A 19,477-nucleotide genomic window follows, 5' to 3' on the forward strand; every position below is an offset into this window, starting at 1 on the left:
CCGGTCATGTGATTGCTACATCCGCTGTCCAATAACCAAGTAGTGCTACTTTTCTCATTTGTGACCTGACAATTTGCATAAAAGACTGCATATCCAACTTCTTTTTCTTCAGATACATTCACTTGCTGCTGATTTTTGAACCTGCAATCTTTTTGCAAATGTCCAAATTTCTTACAATGATGACATTGAGGCTTCCCTTTGAACCAGCAATCCTTCTCTGTATGGCTACTTCGTTTGCATATTTCACACTTGTTTGATTGACTTGCATCACCTAAATATCTGTTATAATTACTTTTTCCTCTTCCTCTTTGGCCTCTTCCTCTTCCTCTATTGAACATTCCACCTCTTGATGATACTCCTCCATTATAACTCTGAGACGGTGATTCCTTTTTGTTTAAGTTGAGCTTACATTGCAAAGCACTTTCAATGGATTTTTCGGAGTGTCTCATCAATCTTTGTTCATGGGACTGTAATGATGCCATCAACTCACCAGATTTTAATGTGTTAATATCTTTGGTTTATTCAATAATGGACACCATAGCATCATATTTATCAGTCAAGCTAATCAGAATTTTTTCAACAACTTTCTTATCGGTAACCACTTCACCGTACAAAGCCATTTGATTGACAATTTCATTTATTTTTGAATAATAATCCTTCAAACTTTCAGACTCATTCATCTTCAAGTTCTCAAAATCTCTCCTGAGGGATTGTAGCTTAATAGATCTTACCTTGGAATTTCCTTGGAATTCTTCTTGCAAAACTTCCCAAGCTTCTTTTGTCATTGTAACCCTCATAATTCTGGGAAACAAGCTCTCTGATATAGCTTGTTGAATAAAGAAGAGGGCTTTTGCATCTTTCTTTTTAGTCTCCTTTAAGGCCTCCTTCTGAGCATTTGTTAAATTTGCTGATTCATCATATTCCCTTTTCACTAAATCCCACAAGTCTTGAGATTGGAAAAGTGTTTTCATCTTCAAACTCCAATAATCATAGTTTTCACCATTAAAAATGGGCATTGTAGGTTGTTGAATATTCACACCTTGATTTGTTGCAGCCATTGTTGACGTGTTATTTCCACCTACTGCTGTTCTTTACGCCCAGTTTCTAATCGAATCTAGCTCTGATACCAATTTGTTAAACATATCATGAATTATATAAGAGAAAAAAAGGTACTGGAAGAGTATGTGATATTTCATTAGATAACAACCTTATATACTACAAGGTTGTGGCTGTTGAGTTACATAACCACCAGGGAAAGAAGTGTTTCATTTTCCTGGATATTAAAAACAGATTTATATAGGATAACTACGTCTTTAAAAACACATTACTTCTAACATTATGCACATAGGAATTTCATCCATAGTTAATTCGTATGAAGAAACAGTTCAAGTGTTCGAAAGGAAGAAAAAAATGTAACAGTACTAATATTACATCAATATAACAATCAATGAAAGAGTATTATCAAAATTAGGAGGCACCAATCAGTCCAATAATCACAAACCTTTACTTATTCCTGAATTTCTAGCCACGTCTTTGTTTTTGGTTTAGATATGTCCATAGAGTGTTACTCTATTTTAGGTATGACACCCTCTTGATCATAGGTAAGACAGAACAAAGAGCATTGAAATATAGACTATGCTCCAGTTTAATCTCTATGTAAATCCTCTAATAAGATAACGTATTTGCAACCCATACATACTGCATTGGACGACACTAGCTATTAGATATAAGGAACAAAGAAAACACATAAAGTAACTATGATATCGTAGACTCTAATGCCTTTTATCTACGGTCCATATAGTGCCTTCAAACCCCAAACTGTTTGTGCGTCAGGGATACATCTTTAAACTAAAGTATAACTTCCAAACTATACTTCTTTAAACTAAAGCATAACCTCCATTAGGATAGCTAGGACTTAATAGAATCTTGATCAGTACAAAATAAGCTCCTAATCATAATATTCTTCCTGTATCTTAAAGTAATCGTAACAAACCCCAATTATGCACAAGTACACTCTTGCTAACAACCGTCATCTCCCTTGACAATGTCCCAATTCCAACAATTTCTTTTTCCTATGCTGTAACAATCAAATATAAATTTGTAATTACCCAAGCAAACGAAACCATCATGTAATAACTTACTTTGAAAAAACAACAATCAATTTATTTATTCAAACATTATTAAGAATTTATTTTAAAACATTATTCAACCAGAATATATTGAGCAATATAAATCAGGATTTTCAATTACTTTGAGATTTTGAAATTTCAGATTTGTTCAATTTGGATTTTAGATTTTATTTTTTAATTGGATTTTTACGAATTCTTAATACCGGCCTAAAACCCGTGCGATATACGGATTATTTTTAATATTATATAATTTTTTTGAATTCAATTTGAAGTAAAAAATTTAAGTTACGAAACTTATTTATTTAAAATTTTAATAATATGATTCATTATACTTTTAACATACACATAGGTGTATAAGTTAGTGATACTATAGTTTTAAAAAATAATGTAATGATTGAAATTTATATTTTTATTGATATTTATAGGTGTTTTTATGAAAAAATATTATATTTAATTAAAGATAAATTTATATGAGATCAGTAGTATACGAATTGTCATTAGTCGACCAAATTCAACCAACTATATTCACATTATGTTAGCTTAATATGTTTAAAACCCGAATCAATGATAAAATTTTATGTGTTTAATGACAAAAAATTATATTAGCTTAAGACCCGTTATATCAACCAAATCCAGTTAATTACACCTTACTGTTTATTTAATTTTACTCTAGCTCGGGATGATTATTATTTTATTTTAGGACCGAACGAATATTATGGATTATTTTGCTTTAATTTGATGATATTATATCGACCCTACGAATTTCCTTTCAAATGTATATTTGTTATAGTCTGATCCAATAATATAATGTTTTTAGCGGGATCAATAATATTTATTATTGATCCAATAATATTGTTTAGCCCGGCCGGGTGAATTTAATATATTATTTGTATTAACCAAAATCATTAGACATGTTATAACTTTGTTATGAATATTTATCTATTTATGAGAGTATTTTATTTAAAATATTATTATAATTACGGTGACCAGACCGACTACCAACCAAATTTAAAGGTTGTTGGGAAGAATTGAACCCGAGTCTTTACATTCACAACCATATCAACTTAACACCACACCCACACTATTAGTTAAGTTTTTTATCATATACATAATATGTCAGTGTCGTAAATAGCGACAATTTATTTAACTTTAAACATGATTACTAAAATATTTGTGGAATTAGTTTTGAACAATTGAATTTGAGATATAAAATTAAGCATAGTATATAAACGGATCATTCCCTTATTTATTATACAATTTTTAATTTGAAAATTATGTCTTATACATTTTTTAAATATATTTTTAATAAAAAATAATTGTACATATAATTAAATTTTTTTATATGTTAAAAAGAGATACACTTATATAAATATTGTATATGTTTACTACATATTTAGTTAAGTTATAATTAGCGTATTTCGATTTATTTCGAATTCAAAATTAGAACTTGACCAATTTTTTAAAAAATACTCGAAATTTGACTAAATGACGTGCCTGTAAATATCACGTCACTAGCTGGGTTTAATTTAAATTACGAGTTCGACTAGACTATCTTACCAACAAAGAAAATTTTTGTGATAATCTTATGTTGGTAAAAATTATATCTTTGAGATTTTATAAAAGCAATTTAATTGATAATATGTATCAAAATTACTAACTTCAAAATCAAGAATTTTACCCATTTTGAAAAAAATACTCGAAATTTGACTATAGGATAAAGCCGAAAATACATCATCACTATCTATGGTTAATAATTTAAATTACGATTTGACGAGAATATCTTACCAATAAGGATAAATTTTATAATATCTTATATTAATAAAATAATATTTTTGAGGTCTTTATACGATCAGTCAATTGATATTATTTATCATAATTACTACTGGCGTGGTTTATAATATTTACATCTGGAACTTGACCCAATATTTAATTTATATTATTCAATTTGATATGGGTATTATAAATATCATATACATAAAGTCCCTTTTTTGGAGTTCTCGAGTCCAAAATCCTAACTTTATATTACAATCCAAATCTCTAATGGTTCATGTTTTATGTTTCCAATAATTTAAAAACTAAATAATAAACTACATAACGTAAACGTGTGTTACATCATTAATGTTCAGCAACTTGAATATTTACTTTTTTTACGAACGGTGAATATGTATGTTTCTTCAAACTGATCAGATTTTATAAAATCATATGTTCTAGCAATGTTCAACCTGTCAAATGTATAAGATTTGCAAGATATTTATTAAATAGTGATATTTGTAGAACATGATTCACATTATAATACATTTTACAAAAAAAAATTGTACTATTTTACTTGCAGAACATAATGGACTCCCATACTCACCAAAAACAAAGACTCAATAGAACTTACTCATATATATATAAATAAGAAACGTGAAAAATTATAGAAATCAATGTATTTTGGAAAAAAAAATATTTAAAATTAGCAATAATAAATTTCAAAAAAAATATTTAGTGTTGGAAATATTTGTACAACTATTTTCAATTATTTGAAAAAGGTTAACACTATAATGTATTCTACTATTTGATTTAATCCATGTTATGCTATCTAACTAAAAAAAAATAATATTAGTCGATATTTTGAAGGATTACCAAGTTCAACTAATATTAAAAAAATTCATCAAATTGAAAAATATTTAATTTTATAAAAATAATATACAATGTTATCAAGTTACAATAAAATAATATTATAATCATAATTGAAAGAAACATCAAAATAATTTGAATGATGATATTATAACAAATTTATCTTCATATTCTTGGAAAAAACTTCTGAATATCAGTAGTTAGTCTTTGCGATATATGAATTATTTTTATGTCACATCCATGACTGATGCTGTTGAGTAAAAATATATGTATGATTGTCAGTGCTACTACGACTACGGTATATAAATAATTAACGAGGTCAGGGATGAGGCCAATGCCTACAATGCAGAGCATCAACGAAGAGCCTCCCTTTATTACAATAGACGGGTTTAAGAAAGGTTCTTTCAACAGGGAGATATGGTTTTGAGGAAGATTGAGGCATCTGGAGTAGGGTAGGGAGGAAAGCTAGCCCCCAACTGGGAAGGACCTTATAAGGTCAGGAAGACACTGGGATGAGGATCATACAAGTTAGAGACCATGAATGGTGATGAAGTGCCTCGCACTTGGCATGCTTCAAACCTGAAGGTTTATTATGTTTAGGACATTCACTACAGGTTCCCAGTACTTAGTATTAAGTTTATAAATAAGGTCGACGAAACCATCTTATGTAAGGGTTGAACCCATTTCTTAGAGATATTATCTATGCAAGTTTATTTCTATCATCTTGTCTACCAATTTATTTAAGTACGAGCATATAAAGAATGCAAATCCTGAAGGACCAAATGCCGAAAATAAAAGATAAGTATGAAATGAAATTAAACGAAGTGCATAGATAAAAGATCCCAAAGGATCATAAGTTAGAGTCCCGAAGGACCAATAAGTTATAGACCAATAAGGTTCAAATCAATGAGTTCTGAAAATAAAAGCCACGTATAGCAATCAAGGCCATGCAAGGCCACGTTATTCACTCATCAGAAGAATCCTCCCCCTCGACATCCGAGCCTTCCTCAGAAGAAGAACCACTACTCCCTGGAATCGGCTCCGCAATCTTCCCATGAAGGGCTGCTCTGAGTTAGGGCTACCCGAGGGGGCCTTACCCTTAGAACCGGAACCGGAACCCCCGTGACTAGAACTCGATTGAGACCTCATACGAGGAGTCGAGGGCACAGATCCAGAAGCTTGTACGGATAGATCCATGGTAGGTAGTTTCCAGGGGCAAGATAGAAGGCTTGGATCAACCACATCCGTCCATACGCCTTGAGCGTCTTTGATTCCCATATTCCAACCCATGGCCATGTTAACAAGACGCATCTCATCATCATGTTCGTCCATCATTTTGGTGAACCTAGAGGATCTGTGATAAGCTCCCTTGAGGTCTTTCCATTCCTTCTTCCTCTTCTCCTCCGAGCTAGCATATTTCCTCTCCATAACGGCGAGCTTTCCCTCCACTTCATGAGCCTTGGATTCCCACTCCCCCACGGAGATAGTCATTTTGTTCATGGAAGTCTGCAGTGCAGCATAGTCGCCTCTCATCTTGACAGCCTGAGTAGAGGACGCAACGAAGTAGGCATTGGCCTGACAAAGAAAGTATGAGTATAGTTATAAAAAATTTAAGTATGAAGGGCCGAGCCCCCAAGGAGTGATTCCTATAATACTTTCCAAGTTCTAAAAAAAGGAAAACTTAAATAAAAATTTACCTGATAGAGGGCGTGAGCCCCCAGCATCTCGGCCTCAAGAAGCTTCTCACCAGAAGAGGAATAGGAGGTCAGGAGGAGTGATTCAGTTCCTCGACCACTCAAGGGCAAGGCCCGGGATGCCGAATACGGAGTCGCTGGAAGAGATACCCCATCCCGGCTCAAAAGGGGTCCTGGCACTCCCGTCAAAATCTTTGGTTCTCTTCTGACCAGATCCCAACGCCTCAAGGAATGCTGGAACCTTAGGAATATGGTTGGCCTTTTTATTTGCATCTCTGGCCATCTTGCCCGTAACAGCATCGCTCGGCTTAGCTTTGGCATCGAGAGCCTCTACAGCTGAAATAAGAAGAAAAGAAAGCAGATATTAAAACAAACTTGCACAAAGTTAAGGAAAAACAAGATATAACCTCAATAGAGAGGGAACTAAGGCCAGCTCCATAAGCTTGACTTCTGTTATGAACTCCCAATAAGGTTACCCCATCATCTTTAGTGAGTAGATCTCTGTCTAGAAGCTCGCATCAGAAAGGTTGAGAATTAAGTGAGAACATCAACTGGGCTGCTAAAGTCACGTCTGAAGTATGCCCCCCAGTCTCCATCCTTCCGCCCACCACAACTTCTTGTTTCCTTTGTGGTTCAAGTCATTGAGAAAACTGGTGTTCAACATATGAGGAATGTGGGCTCTGTGTTGTATCACAACCCAGACAGGCTGATTCAAAGGAGAGGCTTCATCATGAAGATATACGGAACATCGTCACACTAAGGGGATGCCTAAGTCAAGACATCACACTATGATCAACTTATAAAAGACCACTCATTAGGTAGAGCTGGCATGGATGAATCTTGAGTTTAGCTAGAAGTCTCAGAATGAAAGGGTGCAGGGGAAACCTTAGCCCCGACTTAAGGGCGCCTTGAATAGAATAGCCTTTGGTGGCAAAGGTTACAAGCCCTCTCACTTGGCTTAGCTTTACGAAACCTTAAGCAGTCGGGCCAGAGTAAATCGCTTAATCTCCTCGACATCCTTCTCACGAGCATACTTCTGTGATGAAACTCCGAAATGGACGGTACTAGGGGTGTCCTCGTCTGCCCTCTCATCTAACATACTCTTCAGACTGTTTTTAACAACGGTCATTGAAGGGGGAAATATGAGCTATCCCTTGGAGGGAGCGGAGAGTGGCCCTCTTGGTGTAGAGCTTCTTTTGAGAAAAAGGACTTGCTAGGACCTTGTCCGCCACACATTCTTGAGAGGCTTGGAGAAAGATACAAGCTTGAGAGAGTTTTGAGAATTTGAAAGGTAAGAAGAAGGTGTGAATAAAAATGACACTTATCATCTTCTTTTATAGAAAAAAGGTCACCTGCTACATCAGGTCGTAAGTCTGCCTGATTCGCGCTAGCAGGTACCTCCCTAAAATAACACCGGAAATGATGAAGAAGAGCGATAGAAAGGCAAGAAAGGACGACATAATAAACGAGAAAAGCGATGCATGGCATCGCTTATCGTATCAGTCTTCCAAAAAAAGCCTGGCTGAAACCAAATACAAGTCATTAGTCTTAACTAAAGGACAATTATGTTAATCACCATGATTAGAAAAATTAGTGAAAATTAAGACAAGATTATCTCTTCAGCTGAACTCACGAGTACGAGAACAAAACGTTCTCCTCCATATCAAAGCCATAATGGCCATAATTTGCATACAGGGAAGCTCCGGCCAACCAGCCAACAAACTGAGGCCTTTTAGCCTACCACGAGCCTCCGTATCAGAGCCGTGACGGCCATCATTTGCATGCGGGGAAGCTCTGGCCGAACAGCCAATAAATTGAGGCATTTTGGCCAACCAGGAGCCTCCGTATCAGAGCCATGACGGGCACAACTTACGTGTGGGGCACTCTCGGCCGACCAGCCCACAAATGGGGGCATATAGCCGACCAGAAGCCTCTGTAGGAGAGCCGTGATGGCCACAACTTATGTGCGGGGCACTCCCGGCCGACCAGCCCACAAATGGGGGGCATATGGCTGACTAGAAGCCTCTATAGGAGAGCCGTGACGACCCCAACTTATGTGCACAGTACTCCTGGCCGACTAGCACAAAAATAGGGGGCGTATGGCCGACCAGAAGCCTTTGTAGGAGATCCATGACGGCCACAACTTTCCCCCGGGACACTACCACCAGCCCTCAAGTTGAGGCCTTTTGGCCGACCAGAAGCCTTTGTAGGAGAGCCATGACTGCCACAACTTGCCCCCGGGGCACTGCCAGCCGACCAGCCCTCAAGTTGAGGCCTTTTGGCCGACCAGAAACTCCTGTAGGAGAACCATGAGGCCTTCAAAAGTTGTTCCGGAGACCCTCTTGAGAGATCCTTAGGAAATTTCTCGAAAACCATAACTCTCAGCAAAACCAAATTTTGTGAAGATTGGAACGTCCACGAAAACGAGCTTGTTGGAGTATAGAACATCCTACGAAGGAGTTTTGGACAAATTCGATGGAGTATAAGACTTTCTATATATACAAGTTCAATAGAACACAGAACATTCAGCAAGAACGAGTACATAACGTCCGTTAGGATGAGTACAGAACGTTCACCGAAACAGTCGTAACAGAGCCCTGCGGAACTTAAAGGCAACCATGAAGTTAATTCCATGGGCAACCATCAGAAGCAAAGGCATGAAAAGGTATGTAGAAACCGTGAACTCTTAGTGAGAAGTTCAAAAAAAAAGTTAGGGGCAGGAACCCCTGGGCAACCACCAAAAGGCCGACCAGGAGGTTCTCCTCAAAGTGGCCGAGTAGCCCACATTTGAGGGCATGAGGCCGAGCAGAGCCTCCTGTAGAGTCCTGCTACAAGTGGTTCTGCACAACCCCGGTAACCCCTTTTGAAAAATTTCGAAAAAAATGAAAAAAAAATCAGAAAAGTTTTGAAAATTTTTTAAATTTTAAGGTTTTAAGATTAAGGCCAGATTAGGGCCGTTTAGTGAAATTAAGCCTAGATTAGGGCTAATTAGTGTATATTAGGCGTAATTAACCCAAATTATGGGGAATTAGTGATTTTTGTGGTGAAATTAGCCCAGATTATGGTCGTTTAACCCAGTCACTCTTATAATTAGTATGAATTAGGGATAATTAGTGTCTTATACATACTGATTAGTCTTAATTAGCCCCGATTAGGGCCGATTAGCCTCTATTAAGGCCAATTAGTGCATTCTAGCTTAAAATTAGGCTCTTTTAAGCCTAATTAGTGACTTGTGCATGGAAATTAGCCCATATTAGGGCCGATTAGCCCAGATTAGGGATAGTTAGCAGCTTTCACCTTATAATTAACCTTGTCGAAGGTTAAGGGGTGATAAACGCTCGGTTTTTAGCCCCGGATAGGGCCGTTTAGTGTTAAACACTATCCAAATAGCCTGTGCAAAGGCCTTAAGTGTGTGTACTTGCACTAATAAGTCGTTGTAAATATGTAGGTTGCTCCACACTTTACAATAAAACTACGATACCCATGAAAGGCTGACACACATGAAGGGCCGATACCAATGAAGGCCGATACCCATGAAGGGCCGATACCCAAGAATGGCCGAAAGTACCCCGAGTCGCGAATAGACCATTACAACTTCCACGAAAACTCGAGCAGTATTCATGGAAGTTGGGGGGCTAATGATATGGATAGAAAATACATCCTAAAGACACATTTAATGTCGCATTAATTACACTTGGGCTTCTTGTCTGAAGTCCAGTATAGACATGTCTGGTCCAAGCTCGTAGTAAGATCAAGACAGCCCATTTAGGCAAGGCCCACCAGCTCAGGTCGTCAAGGTCCAAGAACATAAATTGTTCAAGGACTAGGCTCAATACGGCTGAAAGAGTAGAGACATATGGTCTAAACAGACTCAAAGTCCTACACAGAAGGTTCTAGAGCTCCTTCCTCAATAGGACTCATAATCACCATCTAAGTTGGAGACTTATCAACCAAGTCTCCCAACAAAAGTCTAACACTGGACTCACCTCTATATAAAGGGCTCTACCCCTCAACCTAGAACTACGTTTTTGGCTTGATTCTCTACAACACATAGATGCGTATGCATCTTGCAAGGATCGATAGTCCTGAACGCAAGAGCGACCATTAAACCTCGAAGCTCACCAACCCTAGCATTGAATACTAACACACTCAGGTTTTTGTTCCACAACAATCGTGTACTATAAAACAGGTACCATAAAAAAACTTTCAATGTTTTGTCTTTTATAATAGTAATATATATATAATTTATAAATTAATTTACATACATTATGTAAAACTAAGTTTTAACTAAAGTCAAAATACATTATTATAGTAAAATCCTCGAAACAGTTTGATGTCAGATAAAGAAGCTACTCCAATTATATACTCAAAATACTTGCAAGGATATGTCTTTTTTTAAATGAACTTTGTTTAAATCATAATAGTAGTATGATTTTTTATTTTTTTAAATAGCGAGTGATGTATAATCTTTTGAACTTTTATATACTCTTTCTACAACTCATCAAGAACTTTATGTTCGATTGTCAATTTTTTTTATTCCGGTCTTCTAGTCATACTCCCATGTGAAAAATAATTTCATTTTCGAATTATATTTTAGAATTTTCATTGGTCATGTATTAATGTTAGATTTTAATTTTCTATTCTTATTTGGGAATCGAACCATGATAAGGGGGTTTGACCTAACCTGAACCAACCCGATCCAACCCAATATAAATAATAGGATTGGGTCAAAAGTATAGTTTTATGTTGACCCGTTAAAATTTTTACAAACCCAGGTAAGTGTGCTGGGTCATTTTTATCCTCTAACCCGTCCAGCGGGTTCACCCATATCACCTATGCATCATCAGAAGAGAAAGCAAAGAAAAGGCTAAAAGAAAAGGAGTAAAATGTTAAATTGTAATGGTCTTATATTTAGGAATTTTTAATATGATCATAAATAGTAATTTATTGGCTCAAATTTTGTTAGTGCTCGATTCTTAATCTATGTGTGTAATGATAACACATATTTGGCATAAGATTTTGATTAAAACAAAGTTCATGCTACAATCTTTTAAGTACTCTTTTTTAAAATATTTTTTGAACAGTTTTAAATTTTATTTAATATCATGTTAATAATAGTACATATAATTTATAACTTATATTTAGGGTTCAATTTAAAATCATTTTAGCATTGAAATTTTAAAACTATAATTTTTCATGATGGCCGTCGTAATTGGCCTATTTTGTTGTAGTGATGTGGTGGAAATATTTCATGTAATTTTTTTGTCTATAAATGAATTTTGGCATAACTTTTTTTTTAAACTGTCATGAGAATAAAATCAATGGTGTCATATTGGTTCAAAAAAAATTAATAGAAAACTTTTAACACTAGAATTGCTTAAATACATTATATGATTATATCATATGGGGCTAAACAATTATAGCATCTTTCTCTACCAAGGTAGTTTGCTTTGCTTATTGATATTAACCATTAATTAACAAGACACTTACATACATGTAGATTGTAATGAGTTTTTAATAAGGAATTGGTTCAATAAGTAGAAGTTACATAGTTAATATTGGGAAACTGGTAATATTTTCTATGTTTAATAACTCTAGAATGTGATCAACATAGGCATTATCAATCATCACAATTCTTGATAAAACTAAACATATGTAAAGAAAACCAAATTGTTGAAAAAAAGTTGACATATATATGTACAAGTTGCAACCTGAAGACATGAGGGTTAAACAATCACAAAGAATTTGCAGAGTGAACTTGGAAGTGGTAGGCATCAATGAGCTTGATGGTAGTAGCAGACTAATATTCCGAAATTAGTTCCTGTAACAACATCAACCATCCTAATTAAATTTCAAATTTGATCGATCAGTTGCAGAAGCTCATACATAAAGCACATGTATTTCATAAAGAGTACTATTAAGGGAGAGTGAGAGAGGGGAGAGAGGAGAGAGAAGGAGAGAGACGGAGAGAGAGAGAGAGAGAGAGAGAGAGATTTGTTCTGAAGTGCATGTACAGGAGATAAATGTGATTGTGTTTTGTGTTTTTACAATACCTGACAAAAAAGAAACCTCAGGAACCGAACTATATTTAGCAAAGCTTCAAGTGCCTGAAATAAAATATGAGCAGAGAATTAAAATATGAAGCAAACAAAAAGAAAGAAATGGAGTGCTTGATGGCTATGCAAGAATGAGAACAGAGGGGTTACATTTATATGTATGTAGTCACGTACACATGTATATTCCGTCAAATCTTACTATTTTTTTTAACACTCCCGTCTCATCCAGGATTTGAGATTTAGAATCCTAATATATATAGTGTTGTAAGATCCCTACTAAAAGATCGTTGTTAGTTAAGTAATAACAGTACCTTTTTAGTTATCCTTTAATCTGGATAAACTACCTTTTTAGTTGATCCTTTAATCTGGATAAACTACCAACCATTCTAAATAATTTTTCTATCTTCATATTCGCAAGAAAGTCTAACACGTGACTATAAATTCAGAATTTATAGGCACATTGATATAAATTTATGATTTTTTCTAATTTTCTTTAATGGACGGAGGCAGCACATGAAAAATTATAATCAATACTACAAGTTGGTTACAATATTTTTTACTTTTCAATTTTGTCTCAGCTTTTATGTAATTTGTATTATGTGTTGGAATATTTGAATCTGATATTTTGTGTATTAAGTTAAAAACGTGTTCAAGAAATTTGGCAACCACAATTATGTTATGACAATTACAGAGCACATGTGAAATCTAAGTAGGGATTTATAAAATAAATTTCAGAAGGAAAGCGAACCATGATAACAACATATTTCCTAAGAGATATGACCAATGTTTATTATTACTAATAATTTTTGCAATACAACATGTCATATGGGTACGTATGTGTGTGCATGATGGCGTACTCACCATTGATCATGTCCGAAAACCCCATGCTTTCCTGAATGATTGAAAGGGAAATCAGAGGACACAAACATTTTTTACTAGTAGCAGAAGGTAACAAGAACATGAAAATATGAAGTTTGCATTTCCATATAATGTTCCCTAATAGCTAGCTACATATTACGACTTTGACCACATATATGTCTTCCTTATACTATCACACTTATTAATTTTTAGTATAAAGATCAATTAAAGGTACCCCTAGATTCTTTTTTTGTTTATTTCTACAACTTGATCTAGCAATCAATCCTAACTTCAGTTTACTAAGGGAGTTTTAAATTTTGTTTTTTTACTTTTATTTAAACATGAATTTTTTTTAAATTTGTTTTGTCGTACTTGGCATCTTCCATTCTCCCGCATTGTTTAGTAAAGGATCAAGAAACAAGTTTGAGAAATATTTTTTTCAGCATTCAAGAAATGCAAGAGTGACATTTCGTCATAATTCATTTCTATTCGTCCTAATGCAAATTTTTGGTCAATTTTTATATTGGGCAAAATTATATAGAAAATATTGTCCAAAAAATATAGAATAATTGTGTATATATAACTAACATCATTCCTTTTCTCATTATAATGATCCACCCAACCGTCATCTTGTTCACTATCTTCTTGTCTCCCTGAAGTAATTATCTAATTCGGTGGCTTGTCTATTGGAGTATTTTCACGAGTAGAAAACATAATGAAAGGATTACATTGATCAATTATCTCTTGTCAATAAAAATGAAAATAAAGTATTCTTAATTAATTTATAATTGTTTCTTAGTTTAATATTATTCTTAACAAGCCAAGATGAGCTACCGCAAAAATATGTATCAACCTCAAGTTTCTAAAATAATAGAGCCATACACGATCTTTCATCAAATGAAAATAAGCCAATACATATTTGTGTCGTTACGAACAGCTTGTGAAAAATAACATTTATTATCTAAAAAAAGTTCAAACCCGCCCACTAGAACCACTATAATTATCACTTTCAACACAACTGAAAAAGCTTAAATTTGAATTTATTATTCTCAAATGATTTATGGATTACATATTTAAGTGTAATTTTAAACTTAAAATATTAATAATCGGGATGTATGTCAATTTTTTTAGATTTAACTAGCCAAGTTCAAGTCTAATGATCTCGTGCCGAGCTCAAGCCACACATGCTAATAGCTCGGCCTGAGCTCGTTAGCTTAACCCACACATTCTTATATTCGAGTTCGAGTTCCTAATAAACCATGTCGTTATCAGGCCGGTTTGTTCACCATTTACATATTTATAGCCAACTCTATTTGTAATAATTCAGGTTCAATATATTGGCATGGAATTGGTAGCGTGTACATACGAGGGTACATGTAAGGGTACATATAAGAGCAACATAATAAAAACATCTAAAGTGTAGTGTTGAAAATTTTGGCATAAATGAAAAATATATATGAAGGAGTATTACCGATAGGTAAACCATGGTGCAGAGACATCCATCTTTTCTGGAGCATTTACTTCATTGTTTACTGCAAATAATTCATAAACATATAAGTAAATATGTATTGGTCACTTGAGCAATAAAGATTTTTAAATCATGCTGGAATACTGAATATTTACTATGTTATGTGTATTTTGGGGAGAAAACTCATATCAAATTGGGGTAAGGATCATGTTCAGTAATCACGTAAGGTTGATCCAAATCTCGTTACACCAATATCCAAAATTGATATCATTAAGTCACTTGACACGGTTGATGGATATTTGAAATGAATTAGAAATCGAACAAAAGAAATAATATGCTATGTATAAATAAATATTCAGATTTTCGACTAAGTTCGAATATGGATTCATTTTTTATTTAGGAGCAAAATAAATGTGAACTAAATCCTTTTCGGTTTGATAAAAAGATAAATTCAGAAATTTGGTTTCAATTACACCTAACCGAGGCAATCAAAATTTATCTATACATTTATCATCCAAATTAAGAAATTTAAATATAGCTTACCTTTGAACTTGAGAAAAGTCATGATGCAATTCAATTTGCATGAAAATATTGGGGTCGCGGAATATTGAAGATCTGTAAAAAATCGCAAACCAGTAAAAAATATTAAATCACGTATAAATAAAAAAGAACATAACATGGTGACATAATGTTTTTAGATTCTTGTTGGTATAATGTTGTTTATGTTGGATATAATCAACTGATGAAGAAATACTTACATTTGTACATAATTAATACTTCAACACATATTTCGATTTAAATAGATTGTAAAATTTTGAGATACATACCAAGACGGAGATAGTCGGATGTGTACCGAGGGATAATGTAAAGAATGGAAAATGAGATTTCTTATATGGAGGGGATTGAAAGTATTCGTAAAATATGATAAACTTCTAGAGAGCAGTTTTGCAAACCTGATTGTTTGAATGGAAAAGGGAAGTGATTATATATCTCGCGATTTGACATAAATACACATAAACAACTATCTAACCAGCCTCTTGGATGTATAAACTAGTTAAATTTTATAAATATTTGCAGAAGAAATCAAGAGATTAAGCCAAAGAAAGAGATGGTTTGATAAGATATATGAACAAGAGAGCGGCGGTAAGGGGGTGTAAAACCCTAAAATGAATACATGATGTGATAAATATATATATAAATATCATCCTATATCAACGGATCAGATTGGTTGATATTATGTATATCTGACGGCTGTTAACTAATCAAGGTTAAACTCGATTATGGTTAAAGGAACTAATCGGGTCGAATTAATATTTTTATGTGAATATCATATTCAAATGAACGTCTCTAGCCATTCTCTTTTACTTTGAATGTATTAGATTAATTAACTTTAGCAATCTATTTAGATTTTACAATATTGTATCTTAAGAGTATATTCGCTAATTAGATTTAATATAAGTATTAGCTTAAAAGGAATTTATATTTTGGTTCTATGTAAGTAGAAGTTATGTTCTTAATATTGGAAAATTGTTAATATTATATGTTAAACAACATGTAACTTATCATCATATTGTTAATGCATTAAGGAATTATCAAATAAAGCATTAAAATTTATGATAAAATGAAATAGAAGAAAGGAAAACCAAACTGTAGAAATAAACTTTAAAATTTATAAGCAAGTCCGGTCATAGGATAGTAGTGACCAAGGGCTTGGGCTCAAACTTACAAGGGCCCTATTTTTTTAGGTTTTATTAGTGTAGAGAAAATAAAATTTATTCTTCAAAATATGGAAAAAAAATTATTTTCACTTTTGATGCACTTAACACTCTTTACCCTATAAAAATTAAATATTCCTTTCTCTTTCTTTACTCCGATACACACTTTTCTTATTGTCAAAATTATCTCATCCTACAATAAACAGGCCTACAATTATTTATTGTTCTACAACGAAAGCAAAACCCAAGTTGAATAAATAAGAATAAGAAAATAAACGAAAATCACATAAGACAAAGATTTATGTGGTTCAGAAATTCCTACTCCACAAGCTTTGTATTGATCTCTCACAATTCGTTATGTTATGATTTTACAATTACATTAGTATTTATAAGAGAAGAAACTGGTCCTAAATCAAATAATGCTCCATATCTGAAAAGTAAACTAATCCATAATCTAAGCTGAATCTGAATCTAAATAGTCTATTTTCATGGACTTAATTAATAGACTCCACAAACCCAACAATTTCCCACTTGGAGTCTAACATCTTCACTTCACTCTTGTGAATATAGTATTATCTATACTCCAATCAATAATTCTAACTAGTGCAGCGCCTTCTCATCAATCAATTTTTAAGGCCAGTTGAAGTTACGCAAAGCTTCAACTTTTCATTGGTTACCACCTAAGTCAACATATCTGCAAGATCTTTTGAACCAAGGATTTTCTTTAGGGACAAAGTATCATTGCTTATCAACTCTCTTGCAAAGTGATATCTAGCTGAATATGCTTCATCCTAGCATGAATCACAAGATTCTTCACAAGATGAATAGCACTCACAAGATTCTTCACAAGATGAATAGCACTCTGACTATCTGCCTGTTTCCTGCCCAACTCCTCCAGAAAATTGTTCAACCAAATCATCTCCTTGCTAGCTTCAGAGATCAGGGCAGCACTCTTCCGGAGCGCCCGTTTGAATCAGTACGTAAGAGTTTAGCCATATATTCTGCTTCAGTGGTTGAAAGAGCAACACTCTTTTGAAATCGAGACATCCAACTAACTGCGGTGCCACCCAAAGTAAAAATATAACCCATTGTACTTTTTCTTGTATCCAAACATCCACCCAAATTTGCATCAGGGAATCCTTCAAAGATAAGATTTTTCTTACTGAAATATAATACAACCTTGGATGTGCCTTTCAGGTAGCGTAACAACCACTTGACTGCTTCCCAATGCTCTCTTCCTGGATTAGACAAAAACCTACTAACGACTCCCACTGCATGAGCAATGTATGGTCTTGTACACACTATAACATACATCAAATTGCCAACTGCAGACTCATGGGGAACTTTAGCCATATCTTTTATTTCTTCATCCATTTTAGGTGATTGCTTCTTCATGAGATTAAAGTAACTCACCAATGATGTACTTATTGTCTTCGCATCCTGGACACTGAATATTTACAACAATTTCTCAACATCTTTCTTCTGAGATAATTTCAAAGTACCTTCAGGTCTATCACTTATGATGTTCATACCAAGTATCTGTTTTTCTGCACCCATATCCTTCATCTCAAACTCCTCAGAGATCTGTCTCTTTAGCCTGTTGATTTTCCTCATGTTTGATCCTGTTATCAACATGCCATCAACATATAACAACAATATGATATAAGATAAATTAAACTGTTTAAAGTAACAACAATGGTCCATAGCACTCCTCATGTACCCATTCTGGAACCCAGACCGAAAACATTAAAAAACCATCATAAAGCTGTCAAACTTCAAGTACCGTTGTCTTGGTGCTTGCTTTAAACCATACAAGCTTTTTATAAGCTCGCAAATAAGTTTTTCTTTCCTAACTACCTGAAATCCCTCTAAATGAACCATGTAGATGTCCTCAAGATCACCATGTAAGAACACAATCTTAAAATCCAGTTGCTCTAGATGTAACTCCTCTACAGCCGCAATACTTAGCATAATTCTAACTGTAGTCATCTTAATAACCGGGGAAAATATATTAATATAGTCATTACCCTTTTTTCGTTGATAGCCCTTGACTACTAACCTCACCTTGTATCTTTTGATGCCATCATGTTCTTTTTTGATCTTGAACACCGACTTATTATGTAAAGCCTTCTTCGCTGTTGGTAACTCTGTTAAAGACCATGTCTCATTCTTCTCAAGAGAACTCATCTCTTCATCCATGGCTGATTTCCACCAAACTGAATCATCCACCTGTACTACCTCTGAATAACACTGAGGCTCTCTATCCTCTCAATAACATATAATATACTGGAGGAGAATATCTTTGTGGTGGCCTCACAATTCTCCTAGATTTTCTTACCTCAGTCTGTCGGGTAACTGGAACCCTGTCATGGACATTCTCCGAACTCCCACTATTTCATGCATGCAGATCTATTTCTTTAATATCTTCAAGCACTACTTTCAATTTCTTAGGTTGGTCCTTTATAAACTCATAATCTTCTATAAGATTATAAACACTGCTTTCTCACTAAAAGTAACATCTCTACTTCAAACGATCTTCTTCGTCAGTTCATCCCAAAAAGAGTAATCCATGTTATCTGAGCCATAACCAATGAAGATACACTTCTTTTCTTTTCAGATCAAGTTTATCCATGTCATAATTTACACACACATAAGAAACATAACTAAAAACTCGCAAGTGTGCCTTCTTTTCCTGCCACTCTTCTTCAGGTATCTTGAACCCCAAAGGACTTCAAGGTCCTCTATTTATGAGATACGCTTCTATTTTAACTGCATCTTCCTAAAACATCTTTGGCAATCCTGCATGTAATCTCATACTATTGGCCCTCTCATTCAAGGTTCTATTCATGCACTCTGTAACACCATTCTGTTGTGGTGTCTCTAGAATATTTTTAATCATTCTAATCCCAAATTCTATGCAATAGCTTTTATACTCATT

General features: G+C 34.3%; 1 protein-coding gene and 1 long non-coding RNA gene across 2 annotated transcripts; both read right to left on the reverse strand.

The window, feature by feature from the left end:
* Nucleotides 1-518: 518 nt before the first annotated feature.
* Nucleotides 519-1,058, reverse strand: LOC141704620 (uncharacterized). The gene has a single exon (XM_074507828.1). The coding sequence runs from the start codon at nt 1,056-1,058 to the stop codon at nt 519-521; it is 540 nt and encodes a 179-aa protein (XP_074363929.1).
* An 11,026-nt stretch (nt 1,059-12,084) lies between these two features.
* LOC141704618 (uncharacterized) lies at nt 12,085-15,464 on the reverse strand. Its single transcript, XR_012568022.1, has 5 exons — nt 15,368-15,464; nt 14,828-14,888; nt 13,360-13,390; nt 12,496-12,549; nt 12,085-12,263 (listed from the first exon to the last, which is right to left on the reverse strand). It is a non-coding gene; the product is annotated as an uncharacterized LOC141704618 (long non-coding RNA).
* Between the last annotated feature and the right edge of the window lie 4,013 nt (nt 15,465-19,477).

This window comes from Apium graveolens, unplaced genomic scaffold (genome assembly GCF_009905375.1).
Source record: "Apium graveolens cultivar Ventura unplaced genomic scaffold, ASM990537v1 ctg8057, whole genome shotgun sequence".
NCBI classification, from domain to species: Eukaryota; Viridiplantae; Streptophyta; class Magnoliopsida; order Apiales; family Apiaceae; genus Apium; species Apium graveolens.